This window comes from Epinephelus lanceolatus, chromosome 1, assembly GCF_041903045.1.
Source record: "Epinephelus lanceolatus isolate andai-2023 chromosome 1, ASM4190304v1, whole genome shotgun sequence".
NCBI classification, from domain to species: Eukaryota; Metazoa; Chordata; class Actinopteri; order Perciformes; family Serranidae; genus Epinephelus; species Epinephelus lanceolatus.
Genome location: NC_135734.1, coordinates 4,256,943 through 4,284,729, shown reverse-complemented (window position 1 = coordinate 4,284,729; position 27,787 = coordinate 4,256,943). Strand labels below are relative to the sequence as shown.

Below are 27,787 nucleotides of genomic sequence, written 5' to 3'. Positions count from 1 at the left end.
TGTAAGTAATATGCAATTTGTAGGGTCTAATTCATGAAAAGTTAGTAAATCTGTGTGTAGATTTGCACATAAAAGCCTACGCTACTAAAAACCTACTCCGGATTCAGGAACGCTGCGGGAAACTCAAATTTGATTGTAAACACGTGTATGATCATGAATACTATACTTAAGAGGAAAAAATGTATTTCTTTCTCCATTACTATTATTTGATAACTTTCACTACTAGTTACTTTACAAATTAAGACTGTTGTACAGAAATCAAAAATTATACATATAATATATACAGCTGTAGAGGTTCTTCTTACAGCCTTTTTTGGTGGTATCTCTCCAACTGTGTGCCAGAGTATTTGTACATGCACAACACCTGCCCTTATATAGTGTTCATTCATTCTTTATTTCAGACCCAGGGGGATCCATATCACAATTAAAAAGAAACACAGTAAAAAAAGCAGCAGAGTAAAATAAGAAAGAAAAATAACACACAAGATACACAAAATACAAAGCCTTCCACAATGTTCAATGTCTAACATATAGACATGTTCGCCAAAGTCTGGAAGAAAATCTGATAGAACTGTGTACAGGGTTACTTATGTGAATAGGTTACTTCTGATCAAGTGGGATTCATCATTCAGCACACCTGGGTAAGAGCAGATCTGGATGGTTAAGGTGCATCTGAAGTTGACTTTTCTTATTTTATTATCTTAACAGAAAATCAAGAGAAAATATGAGAGAAATTTTGGAGAATGTTGCTGAATGAGGCCCAGCGTTTATAAATGAGGCCTGAGAAGTAAAAAGCAACAATGGATCATTTTGTTCCAACCAACCAAGTGTGTAACCCAAGCTGTAACAAGCCTGAACCATTGTTAAGTAAAAAATGAAAACCCGGTCAATAAAAACTGGCATGTACACTAATTAGAACACAAACTTTCCATTTAAGTAAACAAAATATTGAGGTATGAGACATTCAGACAGCTGCAGCATTACTCTTTTGTTCTTTTCTTTTGGATTATTCTTAGCTTCATGCAGTGTGCTGCTGTGTGGTGCATCCCAATCACTGGAATAAACCTCAAAGTATGGATTTTTCCATTGAGTTGAGCCGCCAATCTAGCACCCATGGCTGATATGATTTTACCCCAGCTGGGTTTGCAGCTTGCTTCCTGATGGGAGAATCAGGATCGTTAATCAATAGACTCTCTCCCTCTCTAACTCCTCCTGTCTCCCTACCTCAAAAAAACAAATGAACAAAAGAGCAGCCTGCCCTCGACGACAAGGAGGTAGGCAGGAAAACAAGTTTGTGGCAAGAAGTCAGGGCCCTTTCAAGCTTTCTTTGAAGCACCTTAGTGAATATGTCATGTTGTGACAGTGTGCTCTGCCTCCACCTTTTGTCTTTTCTCCAGTCACGGAACCATGTCCTCCTCCTTTTACTCCTCCACTTCTTTTCTCCCGAGTCAAAAAAACATCAGGCTTGGTGGGCAAGCCCTGCAGGAGAGAAGAAAAGCCGGTAAGATTGTGCAAGGTCGGAGATAAGTGGAGGTATTAACTTGTGGAATGAGACAGAAAGAGACCAACAGAGATGCACATGCATGCCTGTATGCCAGTGCACGTGGTTCCATTCAGAGCTGCTGCTACAGTACTGCACACAGGAAGCATGCATGGTAAATTCCATTGTCATTAATCACAGTGACAGGCCTTTTGTTGTCACTTAGCAGTTGTGTGGTGCTGGGCACCATCACTCTACTGTTTATGATTACACACTCATACAATACACACCACAGTTGCAGGTACATGTGGGACCATGCAGGAGATAATGCTGGCAGTGATTGAAGTTGCAGAGATGATCATCTTGCTGCAATAGTTGTGTGTGTCTTCTTAACTGAGAATAAATCAGGGGTTTTGATATTAAGGTTTTGATAAAATGTAACAGCCTGGCTCAGGGAAGGACCACATTACTTTTAACCTTAAATTTACTTGACAAAAATATAAGCAAAAATACTTTATAATATGTAAATATGTAACAAGAGTGGTGTGCATGGGTAGGGAATGTTGTGTCATGTACAAATGGCATGAACATGAAACGTAAACGTAACCAAACAAAAGCCCATGGTAAGAGACCAACCTGATCTCACAGAAATACGTGAAATGACCCCGACCTCTTAACACCACATTTCATGGTGGAGGCACATAATGGGTTAAAATTATGTACTGTACCACGGAAACAATGCCAATGTAATGTCAATTAAGATCCTTTTTCGTGGTGGACAAACAAATTCCCTGGTTCAACAATGTCACATCAATGTCATTTTCCTCAATGATATCTTGAACATTTCTGTATACACACAAAAACATGAAAGTGTCCTTGATATTAAAACAGCAAATATATTCCTCTTTTATAATTTCCCCTCAATAACAATAATAACTAGAACTGCAAGCAGTTATGGACGGGGTCCAAGCCTCCCAGCGCAACTCAGCCTCCATGCCCCATGGAGCCCACGATAGTCGGCCCCAAAGGATGATGGGCTCGGGGCGAGCATCAGGACACAGGCCAATGTCTGAGCTGCAGTATTCACCCTAATGGGAAGTGCACTGGATGTACCAAAGGCTGAATGCATTTATTGCAATAAGTCATGCCCACTTTGACCAATCATTACCAAACTTTGCAACTGGCCTCAGGACTGTCCCCACATCATGCTCACTAATTTTCATACAAATCCAATCAACTTTTATGAAACGTCATATCTCTGGGTTTACAGCATCCACTAGCAGCCAATTTGGGCAGAATTTGGCAACGAGCCTCTGAACGACCTCTGGAACAAGTGTATTAAGTGTCATGTTGATATAATTTAGTCTGACAAAAATATGCAACAATATGTGTATTTTAGCTAGCAAATTTATTTTGTCGTTAATAATTCGCACATTTTTTGACCGGGCAAAATTCTTTTCATAATTTCAGATCAGGTCCATCTTGAGAGTTGACCTGCCAAGTTTCATGCAGTTTGGACAAAATCTGTAGGAGTTCGAAAAAGTAGGTTTCGGATGTGTAGCGACTTAGTGAAGGAAATATGCGGCGGAAGTGGGCAGGGCCTATGTCAGCAAATTCAGCTCTATTTAGGGAATACGTGTATATAAAGTTTATGGATATGTGATTTAAAATGTGGAAGTTACAGGGAAAAAAACGCGTTTGCATCTGTTATAGCGCCACCTAGTGGAGTATCTGTGCAATTTTTGGTATGGTAGGTCTTTGTCTTATTCTACATGTACTCTATAAATTTCACAGCTCTCAGTACAATAGTTCAGCTGAATTAAAAGTTTGTTGTTTATCTTGTAAAAAGCCACGCCCACTTTGACCAGTCGTGACCACCTTCAATATATGGCCTCAGGAATGGCCCTACATCGTACCCACCAAATTTCGTAAAAATCGGTGTAGCCGTTTGGGAGATATAAACTTCCCATATTTGTAGCGACCCCCTAATGGCCAATGTTCGCCAAATTCGGTTCACACCCTCACAGTAACATGCCAGCGATAGATCACATTTAAGAACATTTAATTTGACCAAGATACGGAACAGCTGCGTTTTTATAGCTAGCTACAAAAATTTGTTTGTCAACAATTTGCACATTTTTTGACCGAGCAAAATTCTTTTCTCAACTTTAGATTAGGTCCTTGTCAGGAGTGTACGTGTTCATCCCAGTTTCATCCCAAGGAGGAATTCGAAAAAGTGGATTTTGCAGTTTTTGCTATTTCGGCGGGAAAAAAGTATACTGAAATGGGCGTGGCCTAGCCCACGTGATGCATCTCTATTCACGGAATCCAACAATATAAGGCTGTTGAATGTACCACATATTGTTTGGAAGTTATAGACCAAAATGTGTTGGCCTTAGTTATAGTGCCCCCTAAAGGTGTACATGTGTCATTTTTTGCGTCTGAGGTACGTACAGGGGTCTGGACCAACCCTCCAAATTGCACCACCTTCCCATGCACGGTGTAGCCTGCAGCAACACTTTTATCAATGGAAAAATAAAAATAGAGATGGAAAATAATAAAAATCCTTACAATTACAATAGGGTTCCAAGCACCGCTGGTCCTGGGAAACGCGTCTGCTTGCATACGCATTCCCCATGCCCCGCGTGCTTGGACCCTAATAATAATAATATGATTGTTCGGCTGTACTAGATATTGGATATATTCATTAGATTTACTTTTTTACAACTCTATTTGACAACTCTACAACCGGAGGATCTACCATCGCCAAAATGCCATTTCTAGAGTACTAGTTAAAATATCTGAAATTAAACAACATCCTTACTTTTTCTTAACAAAGTTCATCTAGGTGCAGTGTAATTACTAGTTCGACTTTACTAGATATTTGATACATTCAGTAAATATATCGTTTTAGGACCCTATTTAGAGCCCTACTTTGCAAATCAGAAGAACTACAACTATGTTGCTGATATATATCAAGCTGCATGGTGCGGTCCTAGGGATTTTTTTTTTTTTTTTTTTTTTTTAATATTAGTGTTTTTCCTAGATTTGGAAGTTTTAAATACTGAATTGAGAGTACACTGTGGACTTTAAGGGGATGGTAAACTTATTTGTGTAATCAGATTTTAAATATCTATTTATTAAATGGGTGAAAATTAAGAGCTCTCTATAACAGTTGGTCCCATGTCTGTACCTCCTTTTGTTGCTGAATTATAAGCCTTCAAACATGCACTGAGGTCAAGGTTCAAAAGGTCATTATTTTAAAGCAGGAGCCACATAGAATATTCACATGAAGACATATGTTACTCTCCAGGTTGAGACCTTTCCAATGATGTATTTGGTTTAGCTCTACGTCAAAGTTTTGATTTTTTTCATTTTTTGGACACAAGCCATGCCAAGTCTAGTTTCAGAGAGCACTTTGAAGGCCCAGTGTATAAAATGATTTTTTGTTTGCTTGCTTTTTTTTTCTTTTTTACTGTAAATAGTTACTAAAATGAGTCATCCTCAGAAAATACAATACAACTAAAAAGTACACCAATAACAACAATACTGAAATAAGCAAAAATAATATTAAAATTATATTGAAATTTTAAAAAATTTACAGAGTGGAATAGTAGCCTAATAGTCGGGAAATGGTATATAAAACATATTGCAATGAAGTGTATGAAATATATGACGGTTCCAAGAGCAACAATGTGCATAAATCATTAAATTATGTAACAGTGGAAGATGAATGCAATGCACAAACTTAAATCCAGTTTGATAAAATAATATGAAAGTGACAAGTTGTTACGACCGGCTCTCACGCCGCAACAAAAAGAGGGAGATGCGCACGCACTGATCAAAGTTTAACAAAAGTATTTATTAAATAAAGGCTGAAGAAGGAATGGGGTGTGAGTATCAGTATCAGTAGTGTGTGTAAGGGTGTGACTGCTGTGAACAGTGTATGGTGTGTGTTGTATGTGTGACAACATAAGCTAACAAAGGCAAAAAGGGGAACAAAGGTCTGCTGTGGTGGAAAGTCAGAAAGAGAGGCTGGCGCCCGGGTAGGTGGGTCCATTTATCCTGCAAGTGCACCAGCCAGGTGCACCTGGTTGGCAATCAGGCACCAATTAGTCCTGCAACAGAGAGCACAACCAGTACACAGGAAACAGGGCCACAAGGCCACAAGGCCGTAACACACGTGCAGAGATTAAATTAGGGATGTGAAATGTAGAGTCTAGTTTGATCCTCCTGTCTTCATCCTGTTTATATTGCCATATTTTACACACACACACACACACACACACACACACACACACAACACACACACGACTTCATACATATTTCCAAAAAAGAAGCATAGTCAATACTCCTTTTCCACCACAATTAGCACAGGTTTTTTTAAAATATAGGAAAACCCATAAATACGTTATAGACTCCATTCCCATTGCTAGTATGCCAGAGCTGTATACATGGTGTTGCAGCAGTATGCCTTTCTGCGTGTGTGTGTGTTTGTTTGTTTTTTTTTGTTTGGGCTTTTTTTGCTGTGTTGCAGTCAACATCATGGACAGTTGGGAAAACAGGTTAGTAAGCAGTAGAAAGCCGCATGGAAGCCTGTTAAAACCTTACAGTGGATACTCCTTTTTAGACTTTGTCTTACTTATTCAGTCTCTCTTTCACACTTGGTGCAGACTAATTTGGATTGACGTTTGAGCACTGCTTGGATGGTGATGGATAGTATTTTGTGGTGGTGTGTCATTGCATGTTGCTGGTTAAGGGGTCAGTATTAGCACATTTACCCGAGTGTTGTGTTTCCATTAATGCCAAAGCTGATAAATACCCATGACTACTGCAGAGTAATTTGACCCAGGTGTGAATGCAGATTGAAAGCTTTTCTCGTTACATTAAAAAGTCAGATGTTAGTGGGTGCTAGTGGGTTCTTCTTTGTGCAGTGGAAAGGGGGCTCAAGACAGGAACTAGAAGGCTATCAAAGCCTGTAATGTTAAAGAGCATCTTAAGAAATGCCAACAACTTCAGCAGTAACATTTTGATGATTAACTGATTAACTACATGATTTCCTAACTTTAACTAGAGTCTGTCTTGCCATGGGATCACTCCAGCTGCTATACAGAAATCTGGGACTTAAAATGAATGTGAGACAGGGTTAATCAATCAATCATCTATCAATCTGTCATTTATTTATCACATGGAATTATACAACGTTAATGTTGCAAGTAAAATGTGATCCCATCAGCTCCTTTAACTAGTGCAATGTAATTTAGTCCTTTTTAGCCTTTTATGTCCTTAATAATTGCATAAATGTTTCCGGATGGTTCTGCTAATCCATGGTTTCTGGTTGTGGAATGATTTAAGTGTCCACACATCCCTATCTCAACAAGATGGCCGTATGGTCGCTCCCTCCACAACACGTGCAGCGGCTCCACTTTGCAGCCGCTTCAGTATGACCATAATGTAATAGCAGTGATTGACAGCAGGAACAGGACAGCACCTTGCATTTCCACTGTCACACCAGTCCTTATTCACTGTAAAACACACTCTTCCTCTGCACTGTCAGATCAGCATATAGAATAAGAGACACCTGGTTAGATGGCACTGTCCAGGGCTTTCTGGGCCAGATTTCTAAGAAACAAAGTGTAACCCCTAGTTGCCAGAACCCTAAAAAAATCAAAAAAGTGTGATTTTAATGTAAGAAATAATATTGCACATAAATAGTAATATGGAATGACTGTAACTGTGAAAGGAAAAAAAAAGTTGTAAAACCAAGATAAAATGGGTGCTCTGTAAAGTAATAGTGGTTATTGAAAATAATATCATCTGCAGATAATTACAAGTGCCAATATTAGCAGAAATTCTAAGTGAAATAATAATAAAAAATCATGGGAAGTTGAATCTATGGTCAGAGGAACTGCATCTGTGAAAGTCTTTCATGGTTAATTTCATTTTTGTTAGCCATATCAATCAAATGGTCAAGCCCGCCTGCTCACGTAGTTGAGATCGTGTTGAGACATGATACTACCTCTTTTCAGAGCCATAGAATAAACATATTTTATTGCCCTATTCAAGGGCTCTGCCTCTTTCTACCTGAGCAGAGATCAGTGCAGACAGTGACCGCAGTAGACACGAGTAACTAAAATGTCTGTGTGCTCACAGTGATTTACCACAGCTTTCTAAAGTTCTGATACTGACTATGAGAAAAATATCTCCCCAACCAGATTCACTGACCCACAAAGATCTGTGTTAGTTACAATCCTGCTGCTATTTGCCAAAGGAAAAGTCTTGGTGAATGACTGAGATGTTAACGTGCTTGCTAATGTGAAGCATTATGACATTTGTTAACATAGTAAAAACAACAGTAACAATGCTATTGCCATATTAAAGGGGAAAGAATATAATAATGATAATAATAATGATGATGCATTTTATTTGCGCCTTTCAAGCCACTCAAGGTCGCCTTACAGCAAAGAGACTTTATAACTAAAAAAACCTTTCACTACTCTATCAATGAACTACTAACACTCTCTGCTGTTTCCTCCTCCTTCTTCCTTCCTTCCGCTGTCTTCGTTGGTTCATTTATACACGCGAAACGCGTTCTCTGACTGGCTGGATTGTCCGCTTGGTCTGCCGTACATACATGGCGGCGCAAGATGGCGACCTCTCTAAAGCAAGGCCCTTGCTATATATATATATATATATAAAAGCATAATTGGGCCATTCTACAGAATTGGTGCAAAGTCAGAGTTGGAAACATCTTGAAATAAATGTGTCTTTTCCCCAAAACTTTTCATGTATGTTAGTTGTATAATATCCAAGGTACACATTTCTAGTAGTTGTACAGTTAATTCTCATTTTGTATTTTCATACAGTTTTGGAATATTTTTCCTCTCCCAAAATTTGTCACTACCGAAACACAATGAAATATCACATGAAATAAATGGTTATATTAATCTATAAAAATTTTGTTTATATCTACCTTGTAAATATATTTTTTTGAAATTTTATTTTTCAAAATTCACAGGTAAATTGAAAAGTATATAATTTTAACAAATTTTTTAACCATTATTTATCAGAATCATTGGATTTTGAATCCAATTTTTCTTTGAAAAGGGCATAAAGTTGTTCATAATAATTACAAACTTTAGGATTCATTAGTTTTAATACACATTGAACCAAAGACCATCACAATATCTTAGTTCATAATTCAATATACTTTATTTTTGACAAAACATCACATGTTTCGGTAGTGACGGCACATTTTCGGTAGTGACAATACCATTTCGGTAGTGACCACAATATATTGTTTGTCACGGCTGAATAAGACTGTCATCATTTTATGTCAATAAAAATTACTAATAACTCATAAATGTTGAACACATGTATATCAGACACACATCTGACATTAAATATCTGAAAATGACATAACAGTGCTTGAATTTCAGATTACACCTTACTGAAGAGGTATTGGATAGTTTCGGTCTTGACGAGACTGCAAGTGAGAAATCATAACAAAATCATAACATGTTGATTTTTCTACCTAAAAAAAAGAAAACATCTCACAATATAAACTGTTTAAGAATCACTTTGTTTTATTATGAACAGCAACATAGACACTGAAAAGCTCTGTAGAGCTGAAAAGAAATGCAGAGCGATAATAATTCTAAAGGAGCTCCTCTTTTTAAACAACAGAATAAAGCCACAGTATGTATTTAAAACGGTTAAAACAATGAGAAAACCTTCTTAACAAATGTCTACAGAACATGAACACAGAAATTAGTGTGTGTGTGTGTGTGTGTGTGTGTGTGTGTGTGAGAGAGAGAGTGAGGACATGCCTGCTCGTGACCTGTTGAGGTGGACAGATTAGGGTGACGATCTTGTCTGCCGTGTACCAGATCTTGTCCTCAACTAGTGGCCAATAAAATCTGTTTCGTCCAATGTTGTGCATTACCCTGACCTCCACTGCACCTGAAGACATAAAAAGGGCAAATGACATGACTGGTGATGTTACTTATTCGAGTGTTATGGAAAATTAGAATGGAAAATAGTTTATAGGAGAAATAAACTGTTTGTATATTATAAATGAAAATGAAAATATCTCACCTTCATCCACATCTTCAATAATCCCAGGATATGGATCACTTTCATATGTGACCACGCACCATTTGCCAACAAGGTCTTCTGTGATGTCGTCAACTGGACACAGAGTCCCTTGACATCCAGAGTTTGAGGTTGGGGTTGGTGGTTCAGCAGATGCACATACATTTCTTGAAGGCTGTGTCGGTGGTGCAATGTTGGTGGACATTGGCTCGAAACAGGGGCAGATTGCTTCTCTGTTGCAGAAGCAACTGAGCACTCTATGATGGATGGTGCCTGGAGTTGTACAAATCACCTGATGGATGCTGAGTGTACCTTTGATGGTGGGCAGCTTTTCTGGCAGGCGAGCACTTACTTTTGAAATCTGTTCTTCTTCCACATAAAAGAGTTTGACTTTGGTGAGAGGAAGGAGTGCATCATACAGTGCTTTTGCTGTTGGTATGTCAGTACCTCTGGCTACCTGTGAATCTGCTGTTCTCTTTATGGTGGCTCCGACACCATCAGCTGGCCCTTTACCATGACCAGCTTCCAGAAAACTCCAGTTCACAGCAGTAAAACCCATCTGGAAAGGAATGGTGCTCATGAAGTAAAAGTTCTTCTTGCCTCTATACTGCATGGTTGGCCCATCACTAATGAAGAAGAGTTTTTGAACTTTTGGATGATTCACTCTCAGGAACTGAAGAACTGGTTCAAGTTCAGCCCAAATGGCAGCAGGATCATGTTTCATTGAGGGTGACAGGGCACAGAATGTCAGAGTATTTTCTGTGGTGTACAAAACAGCATTGTGTAGTGTTGTCTGTCTATGAGATGCTCCAAAATGGACTTGCTGTACTTCCTTAGAATATTTGCACTGCCAATTTTCTGCGTAGTCAATGTGAAGAATAGCCTCATCTTCTTTCAGAGATCTGTGCAAAGACTGTAGCTGTGTGTATTGATGTTGGATGTTGAAGAGATGCTTGCACACCTTGTCTTTCATTTCCTTCTCAAAATCTTCCAGTAGGTGCTTTGTGCTACCCTCACATCTCTGTTTAATGGTTTTTGTCACAGTGATCATCTCTCTTTTCCCATCCTTTTCTTTTTCATAGTCTTCTTTTTTTGTGAGCCACTGGTACCACCATGTGACCCCTGCTCCTGAAGTCTTTTCGCTATGTGTGAGCGACTTGTTCTTGCATGAGATACATTCTCTGTACATACAAGCCTTAACCTGTGTGTCACAGCACAACTCCTCTGCCACTTTGTTCAAACTCTGTGAGTTAATGATGCCAAGCTGTTTTAGCCTCTCTGCTTTCATTTTGGCATTGTCATGCACTTTGCAGACACATGTCTCCCTGTCACTGATGTTTGGAGCAACAATCCAAAATGGCTTTATCCTACAGAAAAGCGAATAGGATAGCTTTAGATGAGGCATCTCCAACATCAGTTTCTGATACAAATTCAGCATTGTGTCAGACAGAAACCTCTTTTGTTTCTTTGTTTTAAATCTTGTGATTGTTTCCTTCTTTCCTGCTGATATCCGACTATTGTCATCTCGACTCAGAAATGTTTTGACGATGTCCATGTTTTTTTGTTTGTGATTTTTCTGATAGGTGAAAGTAAGACATGGGTGGTTTTCAGTCTTGTTGAACACTTTGTGGGAGACACCAACACATTTTCTCATTGTAGAGACAAGTTTGTACTTCCTCAGTAGCCCGGTTGTGAGAGATCTTCTGAATGAATGTTTGTCTTTGTAGCTCGCAGATTTGTATTTTTCTTTAATTTGATGCATGAGTATGTTGTGAAAAAGTAGGGTCTTTGTCACATGTTTAGGAAATCTGTACTTCTGTGCATCCATCTGTGTTTTCGATCTCGGAGATTTAGACAATTCTGACATTATCTTCTGTCTTAATCTTTGACATCGCTTTTTATATCTTTCTTTCTTCCTCTGCATTCCTGCTATCTTCTCTTCCAATTTCTTTAATTTTCTGTATCTGTTCATTGATGTTCTTTTGGTCGCTTTTTTCCCCTCACTCTCACTGGAAGTGCTGGGTGGCGTGTCCCTGCAAACAGCTTTTTCTTTCTGCCTTTTCATCATCCTGTGTTTTTTCTGTCTTGTCCTCCATTCCTTTCTTTGCTGTCTTTGCTCCCTTGCAGATAATTCCGTGACACTCTTCAACTTTTCCTCTTCCCTTCGTTTGTTATTTCTTTCTCTTTCCTTTTTTAAGTACTCTTCGTACTTCACAGGGTCATCCCTCAACCTTTTTCTGTACTCCCTCAGTCTCTCTGCTCCTGTTTTTGCTCTGCTCCTCTGGTTATTTGGCTTACTGTCTCTCTCCCTGTATAAGTTTACCATAGAAATTAACATTACTGACACATTTTAAGAAGTCAGTAATTAGAAAGCAGTGGCAAAAACAAGTGTCAATCTGAGCCTGACCAATGGAACTAATGGAACATGCTGACTTAAAGGTGCAGTCTTCATTTGTAATCCAATACACTTTTTGTCAATTTCAGCAAATATCTCTTCACATTCCATGATGACTGCTCTGTGTGTGCACTCAAAAACATACTGGTGTTCATACGCAGTAGGTAAAGGTAAAGGGGAGTGTCCACCAACAGAGGGAGGAGTTTCCATTTTGTCACTACCGAAACAATCATGTCACTACCGAAACGTCACCACATGTTTCGGTAGTGACTGTTTCGGTAGTGACAATTTTAGATAACTAGCTAGCCTAGCTTAAAGAGGCTGATCAGCTCATGGTTAGCTAGCAGTTTTCTGAACTATTGCACACACATAAAAACTATTTTTTCTGACATAAAACCAAAAAAAGTTTGTTTAAGTGCAGTAAATAGGTGTTCGATAGTGATGTCTTTTAAAGTTACACACTGATTTTCAGACTTTTGAACACCTTTTCTTCAAAATGATGAGACCTAGCTACTCACCATGCAGCCAAAACATGAGAGGGACAAAGGAATACTTCCTGATAAAAAAATTAGAGGTGTGGCTTAAATCAGTCTTAGCCTATGGACTAAAACCTACAATGTTTCGGTAGTGACAAGAAAATGAGGGACAAGATTTTTTACACACATTTTCATGATTTACAAAAAATATATAAAATCAATCTACTTTTTTACACTTCCATTTCAAATAAATCAAAAAGACCCTTCTAAAAAGAACAAAAGAACGTTTTATAAAAATCATTTCACTATCATTTTCATGAATTGAAATTTAGGAGTTGGGGTTGGGGACAGCCACCTCACAATGTAAAGTACCCTATAAATGATGATTTTATATATATTAAGCATACTGATATCTTAAATATCATTTGGTGTTTCAATAGATAACTGCAAGATCTTATTAAACATGTAAAATTTGCATACTTAAATGTTTTTTAAATTTGGTTTTTTGTTTGGGGACAGCAGTTTGCACCAATTCGGTAGAATGGCCCAATTATAAGGCTACGAAAACCAAACAAATGTCTAAACTATGTCTTATATAGAGTCGGCCGAGGAACAAGGGGAGGTGGCACTGCCACATGTCTCCTCTAATCTGGTGTCTGAATTATTCCCGATGTTCAGCCATTACATTTTGAGTGTGTTTTTGTAAAGGTAACTCTACACGAGAATAAATATCTAACTATTGGAAATATTTACAGACCCCCATCTGCACCTTCTGGGGGGGGGGTGAAGTGTAGATGACCATTTCTTTTGTTTTTACCACGTTCAGTTCCAGAAAGTTATAGGTGCACCACTGAATGAAGCATCCTCCATCCCCCGTCTGGCCCTGTATGCAAATTGACGTGGATCCAGCTGTGGTCTGACGACTGGCAGGATGATGTGGAGGATGAGTTTTTCCAGGCATTTCATTATGATGGAGGTGAGTGCAACTGGACGGTAGTGATTTGGTGCAGAGCGGTGTGGTTTCTTGGGTACAGGGATGATGGTTGATGTTTTCCAGATGGTGGGGATGGATGCTGACCTGTATGAGTCCCAGAAGATGGAGTGAAGAGGGGGGGCGAGTTCCATGGCGCAAAGGTTTAACACCTTGGCTGAGATGTTATCAGGCCCGGGTGCCTTTCCAGCTTTGCACTTGCTCAGCTGCTGCTGCACATCCATTGTGGTGAATGGAGGGTGTGCAGGTACATCCGGTGGGATGGCATTGAGCAGCTCCTAAGAGTGGTCTTGAGTGTCGAACTGTGTGTAGAAGGAGTTCAGGGTGGCACCAAAGGTGGTGGGATCTGTGATTGTGGAGTGAGCCTGACTGGGTAATTGACCGGTGAGAACTTTTACTTTATGGAAGGCTTGTTTAGTGTTCATGGTGCTGAATTCCTGCTCCAGTCTGTCCTTGTATTTGTGTTTGGCCTTGATGATGTCAGTCTTTATTTGTCTGTTGAGCGAGCTGACAGCAGTCCAGTCCTTGCATTGAAAAGCTTTGTGCATTTCCCTCAGGCTGTTTTTAATTTGGTAAGTGATCCAGGGTTTGGAGTTAGGATATCTCCTGACAGTTCTGATGGGGATATTTAGCCATCATGTGGCTAGCACCCTCGGCTACCAGCTCTGCTGCTGCCCCAGTGTTAGCACTTGGTGGGATGTAAACACAGCTGATTACAACAGTGGGGAATTTTCTCGGGAGGTGGAAGGGACGCAGTGACAGCGTCAGCATCTCCATGTCAGGTCTACAGACTGTGCGGTGGACTTTGATGTTTGTGCACCGGCTGGTCCTGTCAGCCTGCAGGATGGAAAATCAATCAATCAATCAATCAATTTTATTTATAAAGCCCAATATCACAAATCACAATTTGCCTCACAGGGCTTTACAGCATACGACATCCCTCTGTCCTTATGACCCTCGCAGCGGATAAGGAAAAACTCCCCAAAAAAACCCCTTTAACGGGGAAAAAAAAACGGTAGAAACCTCAGGAAGAGCAACTGAGGAGGGATCCCTCTTCCAGGACGGACAGACGTGCAATAGATGTCGTACAGAACAGATCAGCATAATAAATTAACAGTAATCCGTATGACACAATGAGACAGAGAGAGAGACAGAGGGAGAGAGAGAGAGAGAGATGCAGGTAATAACAGTACCTTACAACAACATTATTGAAAGTAATAATATTATAGTTATAGTTCTGGCTACTGTGGTACAATATGTTGAAAGTATGTATTAATATCTGGCAGTATACATGTGTGACAATAGTCATATGTGTATAATAACAGTAGAAGTATGACTAATGACTAATGATGGCAGCAGCAGCAGGAGGCATCTGGCAGGACCACGGCAGCAGCACAACCACACACGTCACACTGTCCAGGCACCGCTGCGATATGAGTTAATCTGAGAGACAGTGGAGCACAAAGGCTCCGGAGAAGAAGCCGAGTTAGTGACATCCAGAATGGCCGAGTTAGCAAGATGCAGTAATAGGATACGAGAGAGAGAGAGAGAGAGAGAAGGAGAGAAGGTGCCCGGTGTATTATAGGGGGGTCCTCCGGCAGACTAGGCCTAAGTCAGCCTAACTAGGGGCTGGTACAGGGCAAGCCTGAGCCAGCCCTAACTATAAGCTTTATCAAAGAGGAAAGTCTTAAGTCTAGTCTTAAGTGTGGAGACGGTGTCTGCCTCCTGGACCGTAACAGGAAGATGATTCCACAGGAGAGGAGCCTGATAGCTGAAGGCTCTGGCTCCTGATCTACTTTTGGAGACTTTAGGGACCACGAGTAACCCTGCGTTCTCAGAGCACAGTGTTCTGGTGGGATAATATGGCACTATGAGCTCACTAAGATATGATGGAGCTTGACCATTTAGAGCTTTATAAGTTAACAGTAGGATTTTAAATTCAATTCTGGATTTTACAGGGAGCCAGTGCAGCAAAGCTAAAACAGGAGAAATATGATCTTGTTTCTTAGTTCCTGTTAGTACACGTGCTGCTGCATTCTGAATTAGCTGGAGAGTTTTTAAGGACTTACTAGAGCTACCTGATAATAGAGAGTTACAGTGATCCAGCCTAGAGGTAACAAAAGCGTGGACCAATTTTTCTGCATCTTTTCGGGTCAGGATAGGCCTAATTTTCGCAATATTACGCAAATGAAAAAATGCAGTCCGTGAGGTTTGTTTTAAATGAGAATTAAAAGACAAATCTTGATCAAATATTACTCCGAGGTTTCTTACGGTAGTGCTAGAGGCCAGAGCAATGCCATCTAGAGAAACTATGTCATCAGATAAAGAGTCTCTGAGTTGTTTGGGGCCAAGAACAGTAACTTCAGTTTTGTCTGAATTTAACATCAGGAAATTGGTGCTCATCCAAGTTTTTATGTCTTTAAGGCAGTTAAGGAGTTTAGTTAATTGATTACTTTCTTCTGGCTTCATTGATAAATACAACTGAGTATCATCCGCATAACAATGGAAATTTATAGAGTGATTTCTAATGATGTTACCTAAAGGAAGCATATATAGAATAAATAGGATTGGTCCAAGCACAGAACCTTGCGGAACTCCAAAACAAACTTTGGTATGTAAGGATGATTCATTATGAACATCAACAAACTGAAAACGATCAGATAAATAAGATTTAAATCAGCTTAGTGCAGAACCTTTTAGGCCAATTAAGTGATCCAGTCTCTGCAGTAGAATTTGATGGTCAATTGTGTCAAACGCCGCACTAAGATCTAATAAAACAAGTACAGAGACAAGTCCTTTGTCTAAAGCAATCAGAAGGTCATTTGTAATTTTAACTAGTGCTTTCTCAGTGCTATGATGCACTCTAAATCCTGACTGAAATTCCTCAAATAAATTATTATCATGGAGAAATTCACACAGCTGGTCTGCGACTACTTTCTCAAGGATCTTTGACATAAAGGGAAGATTAGATATTGGTCTATAGTTGGCTAACACCTCTGGATCCAGGGTGGGCTTTTTTAGTAGAGGTTTAATTACAGCTACCTTAAAAGACTGTGGTACATAGCCTGTTAATAAGGATATATTGATCATATCTAATATATGAGTGTTAACTAAAGGAAAGACCTCCTTAAGTAGCCTAGTTGGGATGGGGTCTAAGAGACACGCTGATGATTTAGATGAAGAAATCACTGCTGTCAATTCTTGAAGTGAAATTGGGGAGAAGCAATCTAGCAATATAATATATATTAGGTCTTACAGCTGTGTTTGAGGTTAGATAGGTACTATCTGAGGACAGGAGGTCATGAATTTTGCCTCTAATAGTTAGAATTTTGTCATTAAAAAAGCTCATAAAATCATTACTGCTAAGGGCTAAAGGAATACAAGGCTCAATAGAGCTTTGACTCTCAGTCAGCCTGGCTACAGTGCTGAAAAGAAACCTGGGGTTGTTTTTGTTTTCTTCTATTAATGCTGAGTAATAGTTTGCTCTGGCATTGCGGAGGCCCCTCTTATAAGTTTTGAGACTGTCTGTCCAGATTAAACGAGATTCTTCCAGTTTGGTCAATCGCCAATTCCTTTCAAATTTTCGCGATATTTGTTTTAACTTACGGATTTGAGAGTTATACCAAGGAGCGAACTTTCTTTGCTTTTTTAACTTCTTTTTAAGAGGAGCTACAGAGTCGAGTGTTGTTCGCAGTGAGCCTACGGTGCTATCGACAAAATGATCAAAGTCGGTACAGAAAACCTCTGTTACTGAGGGACTTGGTATTGAATTTAACGACGGAGTAATCTTTTCCTTAAATTTTGCGACAGCACTATCTGATAAACATCTAGTATAGTAACTGTTGCTGAGTGGCATGTAATCGAGTAAAAAGAAATCAAAAGTAATCAGATAATGATCCGATAGCGAGGGATTCTGTGGAAAGACTTTTAGGTTATCAATTTCAATTCCATACGTCAGAACTAGATCGAGGGTATGGTTAACAACACAATGAGTGGGTTCATGTACACCCTGACTGAAGCCAATGGAGTCTAATAATGAGATGAACGCGGTAGCCAGGGAGTCATTATCAACGTCGACATGAATGTTAAAATCGCCTACAATAATAACTTTATCTGATTTAAGAACTAAACTGGATAAAAACTCTGAGAATTCAGATACAAATTCAGAATACGGGCCAGGAGCACGGTACACTATAACAAATAAAAGTGGCTGCGAGGTTTTCCAGGTCGGATGTAAAAGACTAAGAACGAGGCTTTCAAATGAATTATAATCTAGTTTAGGTTTAGGGCTGATTAACAGACTAGAGTTAAAAATGGCTGCAACTCCCCCTCCTCGGCCGCTGCCTCGAGGAATGTGGGTATTATTATGACTGGGAGGAGTGGATTCATTGAGACTGACATATTCATCTTGACACAGCCAGGTTTCTGTGAGACTGAGTAAATCAATATGATTATCTGATATTAATTCGTTTACTAACACTGCTTTAGACGATAGAGACCTGATATATAACAGTCCGCATTTAATTCTCCTGTTTTGTCTTTCTGTCACAGAAGAGGTTTTAATTTTTATGAGGTTGTCATGCACAACTCCTCTTTGTTTAGTTTTAAATTTAAATAATTTAGGTGGTCGGGGGACAGACACCGTTTGTATAAAACTATGAAAACTATGGCTGGGTAACTGAACTAGAAGCTCAGAGAGGCGTATAGGACTGCGTCTCCGAGTCCTGGTCTCAACTCTGGGTTGTCAGGGATTTAAATTACTAATAAAGTTTGCCAGGTTCCTAGAAATGAGAGTAGCTCCATCCAAAGTGGGATGAATGCCGTCTCTCCTAATAAGACCAGGTTTTCCCCAGAAAGTTTGCCAATTATTAACGAAACCCACATCGTTTGCTGGACACCACCTGGACAGCCAGCAATTAAATGATGACATGCGGCTAAACATGTCATCACTGGTCAGATTTGGGAGGGGTCCAGAGAAAACTACGGAGTCCGACATCGTTTTTGCATATTCACACACCGAGGCAATATTAATTTTAGTGACCTCCGATTGGCGTAACCGGGTGTCATTGCCGCCGACGTGAATAACAATCTTACTGAATCTACGTTTAGCTTTAGCCAGCAGTTTTAAATTTGATTCAATGTCGCCCGCTCTGGCCCCAGGGATACATTTGACTATGGCCGCTGGTGTTGCTAACTTCACGTTCCTCAGAATAGAGCTGCCAATAACCAGAGTTTTATCCTCAGCGGGTGTGTCGCTGAGTGGGGAAAAGCGGTTGGAAACGTGAACAGGCTGGTGGTGAACCGTGGGCTTCTGCTTGGGGCTGTGCTTCTGGCGAACCGTAACCCAACCTCCCGGCTGAACGGGAGTTGCCGGAGGACAGTTAGCAGAGGCTAAGGCTATGCTATGTGGCTCCGCACTGGCTACAGGGGGCTGGCTAACTACCGCAGCTACTGAATGGTTTTCCATGGTGCGGAGCCGCGCTTCTAATTCACTAAGCCTCGCCTCCAGTTGTCAAGACTGACCTCCGTGTCCAGGACAGGTTTCTGTCAGGGCGATGATGTATGCATCTCTGAAGGCCCGCTCCACTCGGCATTTGGCATGCAATGAATCCATTTTATTCCAGAGGGAGGGTACATTTGCCAGTAAGATGGAGGGAAGAGGGGGTCTGAAAGGATGCTTCCTCAGCCTGGTGCATACACCTCCTCCTGCCTGTTTCGCGTTGCGGAGGACAGTAGAGCGTAGTTGGAGAAGCTCTACCAAGCTGTAGGTTAGTTGTTTGTACCCGCCGACCTCTGGTAGTAGCACCAAGCAGTTGTTGAGGATCCATAGTAACATGCATGTAATCCACAAAACCTTGTACAGATCCAGCATCCTGAGTGCGTGACTGAACAAACTAACAATAACGGACTGGGCAGTAACCGACATTAGACAGTATGAAAAACACCAACCCAAACGAGACGCCGACAGAGTGTGTCGTCGCAGCAGAGCATGCGCCGTTACCAATTCTGGACTATGCTGATGTTGTGTATCAGGCAGCATCCAGCACAAATCTTCTTTCTCTCACTGTATCTTACAATAGACTTTATAGATTTGTTCTTGGCTGTCCTTTCAGAACTCATCACTGCGTAATGTATGATGCTCTGAATTGGCCTTCCCCTACTATAAGAAGACAGCGCCACTGGCTTCAGTTTGTCTTTAAGTGTATTTATCTTGATTACCCTTATTATCTCAAACAATTTATGCTTCCTTTCTCCTCCAGTTATCAATTAAGACACTTGGCACTTTAAATAGGATTTACAAAACGATAATGTGATGATAACGATAAACGAGTGCCTAACTACAAAATTAGTGAAATAAAATAGCACTTCAACTAAACAAAATTAGGAAGCATAATTATATACCTACCTGATGGGTGAATTCCAGGTTAAATCTGAAAGGAGAAGGGAAGGTTAATGTGGATAATGACCATTACTTTTGAGTGTGCATTATCATGGTTACGCATAGCTTGACCTTTGAAGTGTTAGACAATTTGTAATTTGAAATTTCTCACCTATGCCAAACTATCTTCCAAAGCCACACACACTTTGAGGAGTGATTGTGGATGCAGCCACATGCACTGTAGCAGTGGTTGTTGTTGCTTTGTCTGTTAAAGCTTAATGAAAGTAAAGCCTATTTTAACAAGACAATTCTCCATGCAGTGAGTTTAATTTAAGTAGGGCTGCTGGCTGGTACATAGAAATATAGTTGAAGTAACTGCTGTCCTTCACTATCTGCAACTCCCCTCCCCAAAAAACAACAACAAACAGCAATATACATTTCCCACAAGCAGCTGAAAAACTAACATCTTAATTTTTATTTTAACTTATCATTGTGACAACATCACATTGTGACATATTGTCACAAACAAAAGAAAGCAGTCCATCTGGAGAGAGATCACGGAGGCCGTTAACGACTGTTCCGACTCTGGCAGCCTGCGTTCAGAGAGCGATGTCAGAAAAAAGTGGAAAGACCTTCTGAGTAAGGCGAAGAAAGATGTATCTGCGAAAAAAATCCCTGTAACCGGTGGGGGACCTCCCCCGAAAACATCAATATATAGTGACATTATTGTTGATATGTTTGGGGAGGATTCCCCTGCTTTTACTGGCTTGGTCGGTGTGGAAAGTGGCAGTGTCGACCCACCACTGGAGGAGGAGGATGCAGCGGATGTGATTCAACTAAGTGATGAGAGCATTACTCTGAACTGTGAAGGTGTGTAACCTATTTCCCATAAACTACCCATTTAGTTTCGTATTTATTCAGGTCAGATTTAACGAATTTGCTATTTGATTTCAGACTCGACCGACGCCTCTCCTCCTCAAACCGGCAGCAGCGGAGCACCACCCAAGAAACAGAGTACTCTGAACTGCGATGGTGTGTATTTCACATACGGTAAACTTCCAGGCCTGGCGCCAGGATGAAGTTACTGAGGGGGCGGTTAAAAATTATGAGGGGGCAAATCTTTGTTATGCAACATAGGTTCACAGTGAGTTATAAAGAGCGTGCAGACGTGCGTAATTGTCACACGTAATGACAGCTCGTTGCCGGTGAAACACAATAGACTGCACATCTTCTTTCAGGTTGTCTCATGACAGATGGAGCTGACAGACAGACAGACAGACAGACAGGTGGAGCAAGCGGCAAATTGGTATGAAAGCTGGTTCAGGGCATATTTGTCCATTTATTAATAAATATGGAGTGGAAACGCTCATGCATGTGCAACAAGTTCCTACATTAATTGAGAGGCTTTACAAATATGCCGAAAATAGTGTGTATATTTCTGGCTTTCTGCGTACATATTTTTATCATGTCATGAATCTACACAGTTTTTCCACTAGCCTAATCTGTCACCCAAAGCTGGATGTCCCCGATGTCAAAACTCATCATCCTGCTATGTCTGGATGCATGTCTGACATAGCTATCCAGCAGGAAAAAAACGTGTGTGGCATAGAACATAGAAAAATAAACCAGCTACATTCTGTCTTACCATTCCTCAGTAGAGTTGTGTTTGTTTGTTGAACTTTCGGAGTAAGCGAGGACCCACTGGCCTGGGCTGCAGTCTCTTCTGTAGTTTTTTTTTTTTTTTTTTTTTTTTTTTTTTTACAAAACCATGTTCTTATATCCATCTTTGGCTTGAACTGCTCTTTGGGCAAAAAACACACTAATGTGATGGCAAAGTAAGTTGACCAAACTATTTAGCAAGCAAGCTAGCTTAAATCACATACTATGGTGCGCCGTGAGGCCAAACCTAATACAACACGCAACAAACGGCGCTGTCCATGGTTCTGAAATTACCGCAAATAACAGGGGGTTATGGTGTTTCACTCTCCTCTCAAACACCATAACCCTATGTTAAAAAAAACTGGTTGGTTGGACCAGTATTTTTGTAAATTACCCATTTAGTTTTGTATTTATTCAAGTCAGATTTAACGAATTTGCTATTTGATTTCAGACTCGACCAATGCCTCTCCTCCTCAAACCGGCAGCAGCGGAGCACCATCCAAGAAATGGAGGAGACAGTGTGATCTTCAACAGATACTGATGCAGAAGGAGATCATCAGAGTGGAAGCTGAAACCAAAAAATTACAGACTGAACAGGAAGGTTGGAGTTGGAGAAAGAGAAATTAAAGTTGGAGATACAGTTGCAACAAGTTAGTAGGCCCTCATCTCGCATTTTTGAAGAGGAGGAGCGGTCCTACGTGGTTTTTAATTAGCCTATAGTGGCCCAATAACAACACAATGTAATGTAGCCAATCGCATATTTATTTAGTAACATTGGTGTATAAAAAATGATAATAATAAAATATTTATTTACAAACAGTGTATAATAATAATAATAATAATAATAGGCTAATAATAGTAATACAATATTTATCTTCAAACATTGGTATATATTAATAATAATATAATAAATACATACTTATTTACTAACATTGCTGTATACTACTACTAATAATAATAATAATATTTATTTACAAACATTGCTCTCCATTCTCATTCATTTGTTTTCTTTACAACGAGCAGGCATTTAGCCAGGAATTATTTTGAACTGAAACAATATATCAGTAATAGTTTGACAAGGAGCTGATTAAGATTTTTTTCAAACAATAAGAGAGATCTGTGAGAACTTATAAGGTGTTAATTAGGTGTGCACAGACTAGACGTCCACCGATGTCATCCCGCACTACAGGGACTGCAGGGTGCTCTTCTTCCTCCTGCAATGGCTGATGGTGTTGCCTGGGGAGAGGGATCCTCTTGGTGATACAGATGTTATGGAGGACCGTGCATGCTGCGACCACAGTGCAGACTCTCTCTGGTTGCATGCGCATCTCCCCTTGAAGGCAGTGAAACCTAGAAAATATAGCAAACTATTAACCCACATTTCTCACTATGTTTATTCATTTATATAGTCTATTTTCTTTATCTTTGTCTTCTTCATTAGAATCAACATGATGTGAGGATTTTTTAAGTTAAAAAGTGGATGAATTAAAGTCCCAAAATGGGCACATAACTTGGTCAGCTCTGTGTGCAGTGATCAATCAGCACCATGAACAGCGTCATTTCTTCCTGTCTTTTTTTTTCTATCCCGGATGAAAATGAAATGAAGCACAATTTTATTTAGCTTTATCCTGCATTTTCCAAGTTAAGTAGACCTATACCTCCATGTTTACACATTTGTTCAGTTATTTAGCATACATTTACATACAACAGACAGTTTAGACACTAAATGAATATTTTAGAGTAAAGACAGCATAAAGGCAATTATTGAAATTTAAGTGGGAGTAATGGAAGTAATAGGCTGATAGTAGGCTATTTTTTGGGCATTTTTTCAATAAAATGTGCAGATAATGTAGCTTGCCTGCGCTTGAGAACTTCAATGCATCGCTCAACAACTGATCTACTGGCGGCGTTGATGCTCATGCTGAGTCCTCTACGCGACCATTAGTGTCATCAGCCAGCGTTTCAGTAGGTAGCCACTGTCACCCAGCAGCAGCCCTGTCACCCTTCCAGCCTCAAACTCCTGATACAGTGCACTCTCCCGCAGGATGCGTGCATCATGGGTGGATCCAGGCCATCTTGCCGCCAAATTGAAGATGAATAACGGGCATCACAAGCAACCTGTACATTGATTGAATGGTATCCCTTGCGGTTGACATACAGATACTCGTGCTCAGATGGTGCCTGGATCCAGACATGAGTCCCATCGATGCAGCCCACAATGCCAGGAATGCCGGAGGCCTGGCAGAACTGCTGCTTCATCACCACCGCCTCTGCTTCAGTGGGGAGGTGGGTGTACCGGGCGAGACGGTGGCTCAGTGCCAGTGACACCCTGCGGATGGCCCGACAGGATTTGTGGACACGGATCATGTCTCCAACTGTGTTTTGAAATGCACCGTTTGCATAAAAACGAAGTGCAATAAGTAGCTGCAAAGTGGGTGAGAGCGATGCATTGTGATCCGACACATACTCCAAGTCCGGTGACAGCTCTTCAATCAGTTCCAACAGATATCTCCTACAGAAACAAAACCTCTCAATCAGCTCCTCATCCCTGTAGATCTCCAATGGATTGCTCCTGTCCCTAATAACTCTCTCCCGTCTAAAAGCCCACTCACTGTAAAGGCGATGTATAAGACACGCCATGGTGAAATGAAGCTGTGTTACCATAGAAACGGCTTAGATTTTGACCTTACGCCTGCTCTTGACTAGGCGTAAGATTTACACCTGGTCTTAGTGAGAAGAAGGCTTAAGCCCTATTGGTGCAACCGGCATAACTATTAGGTAGGACTTAGAACGCCAAGTTACAACCGACTTAGCTTAAGACCAGGCTTAAGACCAGTTGGTGCAACTGGCCCCAGATTTTCTGCCATTTATATCGTCTCATCTTGAAACATGAAATCCATCAGTCAGCCCCTCATTAGGGGTGGGGGGAAAAATTGATACATCACAGTATTGCAAAATTTTGCGTGGTGATATTGTATCGATACACAGATGCCAATTATCTATCTTTTATTATATACATAATTAATTTTTAGAAATACACATTTTGGCACTAGAATAATAAAAACCAATTGCTTTCTGTTGCTTATGCTTTTTTTTTCTTTGTGAGGTGAGTAGACATCTGTCAGCATTTGGCAGGAAGTTCATTAAAACAAAGATGGAGGCACCGGATAGATCACATAGAAGGAAAGACTTGGATATGACACATGGGATTTGCAAGCAGTGTCATATCATAATAAAATACTCTACTATGAACATGAGGGCTCACCTCACACTCCACCATCCAGAGATAGTTTTAGCCGCTGACAGCCAAGCTAACACTAAACCTGCTCCATCAACCAACACTGGAAAAACTTAGCTTGACAAAACTACCATCCAACTCTGAGAGAGCTAAGAAAATAACAGTCTATCACCTACTTCATGTGCAAAGGTCTGCATCCATACAGCATTGCTGAACATGAAGGCTTTTGTAAATGCTTAAAACACTGGAACCCAGGTATGAGACTCTGCCCCGACATTTTTTTCACCGACACAGCTGTACCCAAGCTTTACAGAGAAGTGAAGTTTAGGAATCTTTGAGTACAGCAGGACGTGTGGCATTAACTTGTGATGCCTGGACTTATCTCACAGACGACTGCCGACTGCTGTCTCACGTTCGCCAAACTAGAGCAGTACACGAAAGTCACACTGGAGCAAACATTGCAGACCTTCTGCAAAATGCAGCACAAGAATGGGAATTGCTGACAAAAACCTTGTCGTTGTAACAGACAACACTTCTAACATGGGTGTTGCCATTCAGTTAACAGGATATCTGCATGTGAAGTGTTTCACTCACATGCTTAATCTGGTCTTGCAGAGGGCGTTAAATCTGGCAACAGTTCAGTTTGTCAGGTTTATGCAGCATTTCTGACAGGTTTTGTGACAGTGTTGGTCAGTCTGTCTGCTTTGCATCACAGTCTGCTGCAATAAAAATGATTAAAGTCAGATGAACAGGCTGAAAACTTTATCTTCTGAGGCAAAACTGATGTTGACAAAGTTCTCCTGCCGCTTAGTCAGTGGACTTTCACATTTAAATATGACATGTTCATTGATGGCATGACAATTTTCACAATAAACTTACAACATAGGTAAAACACTTCTTTTTTAGATTTACTTCATGGTAAACATCATGGTTTGGCTCACAGTTCACATGGAAAACAGATTATGGGCTCCCAGGTGAAAGTCCTTCTCCTCTCCTGCTTGCCCTATATGGACTTTCTTGCTCTTCATTTCATAAAAATTCAGGGTGGCATTGCAAACTGCAGCCCACCAATGTGTATCATACTGCCGAGAGGGGTTCATGTGTGTGCTCATGTCTAACACTGACATCCACTGACAAAGCATTGTTATTTGACATATTGGGTTGTTTCCTGCCTCCTCTAAAACCATGCGCCTGGTGCATATCATACCCCCATTGAAAGATGCCTGGGAGGCGGCTGTTTTTGTCCTGTTTGAAACCAAAAGTCAACCAAGTTATTAATTTTAACAAAGTGTAGTATGCTGCATGTCTAGCATAGAGTACCAGTACGGCAGCACTATGGTGCAGTGGTTAGCAACAATGCTAACAATCTAAAGACATGCAGGTTAGGTTAATTGGTGCAAATTGTCCGTAGGTGTGAATGCAAGCATGAATGGTTGTCTGCCTCTATGTGTTAGCCCTGCAATAGTCTGGTGACCTGTTTAGGGTGTTCCCTGCCTCTTGCCTAATATTAGCTGGGACATGATGGCTGTCCTGGGCAATAGTGAGTGTTGAGTAGCTCCGCCGAAGATTACCACTTTAATCCAGTTTTACTTGGAGATCTATGGTATGCTTTGAGATACTGGTCGTTTTAACCCTACGTTTTAACCCTATGTTCTGTGATAGTAAACGGTTTTAACGATTGCTTGTTTTTACCTGGAATTTTAAGTCACCCTCCACAGACAGCCTTGCTGCTAGCATACCTCAGCTTGTCTTTAGCATTGTAGCTAACCTTAGCCAACCGACAAGCTACCACCACTGCTGGGAGAAGGCTAACAGCCTGCCAGTTTGGTTACCGGAGGCCGGAACACAGCAACAGGCTCAGTCTCTGAGCCTGCTCCCGCTACCACCAGAATCACCATGCCTCCACTTACCTCATCATCAGGCTGCGATGGCTGTGTCCGCCTGAACCAGACCATCTCCGAGCTGGAAAATAGGATATCAACCCTGTACCAGCTCCGAGACAAGGAACAGTTACTGGATTCCCTGGTCACCCTTGGCCGTGTTGCCATCACCACAGAAGCCGCTGAGTTGGAGTTGACTGTCCTGTGTCTTGACACCGTCGCTGACCAGCCTCAAGACCACTGGACTCAGTTAAGAGCCAGACCCAAGTCTGGCTAGCTCCACTCCTGCAGTGGGAAGCTCCTCTCCCGGTCAAATCCATCTCAGGATCTCACACCCCACTGGATAAATGAGGAAATCAAAAAATTGAAGAGAAATTGTAGAATACCTGCGAGATGATGGAGGAAAAACAAATTAACCATCAACTACCAAATTTACTGTGAACAGGTGATTATCTATAATAAGGCAATAAAGCAATCAAGACAAGCACATTTTTCAAAACTCATCAACCCAAATATTTTTTTAAACAATACATCATTTAATTAATCCTGTTTTTAATAACACAAACAATATGTCATCTAACTCAAAGTGTGAAGACTATGCAGCCCATTTTAATAATAAAATAGATACCATAAGGTCAGATTTATCCTATTGTCAAACCTTGGATTTTAACACCCATGAACCTCGTTTTGCAGGTGGGGAAACACTAGAGAAATTTGTCCTGGTTGATGCTGAGATGTTAATAAAGGTGATTTCCCAACTTAAACCCACAACCTGTATTTTAGATCCCATTCCCACATCCTTTTTCAAATCAGTTTATGGCTTTTTAGATGAAGATTTGCTAAACATTATTAACTGTTCTCTTCAGACGGGTGTTTTCCCAACCTCTCTTAAAACTGCAATAATCAAACCCCTTCTGAAGAGAAACAATTTAGAACCATCAGTTCTCAATAATTACAGACCTGTATCTAATCTGCCATTTTTAAGTAAGATTTTTAGAAAAGCTTGTTTTCAATCAGCTGAATGATTTTTGAAATTCTCATGATATTTTTGAGAAATATCAATCTGGTTTCCGGGCTAAACACAGTACAGATACAACATTAACAGAAGTTGTAAATGACAGGTACAACATGGATATAAAGAAACTTTCTGTTCTTGTTTTGCTCGACCTAAGTGCAGTATTCGACACAGTAGACC

At 40.4% G+C, this 27,787-nt stretch overlaps 1 protein-coding gene across 5 annotated transcripts in view; it reads left to right on the top strand.

Moving 5' to 3' along the window:
* LOC144463793 (uncharacterized) overlaps positions 1 to 27,787 on the top strand; it is a 127,062-nt gene that overhangs the window by 28,303 nt on the left and 70,972 nt on the right. For 2 of the 5 annotated variants that reach the window (XR_013491793.1, XM_078169289.1), the window contains exon 3: positions 1,398 to 1,501. The exons of the other annotated variants lie outside the window; for them this stretch is intronic. Coding sequence is in view for 1 of the 2 variants with exons in the window: in XM_078169289.1 (XP_078025415.1) it covers positions 1,408 to 1,501 (94 nt within the window). In the remaining variant the exon portion in view is untranslated. The remainder of the gene's footprint in view (positions 1 to 1,397; positions 1,502 to 27,787) is intronic. 5 annotated transcript variants of the gene reach the window in all.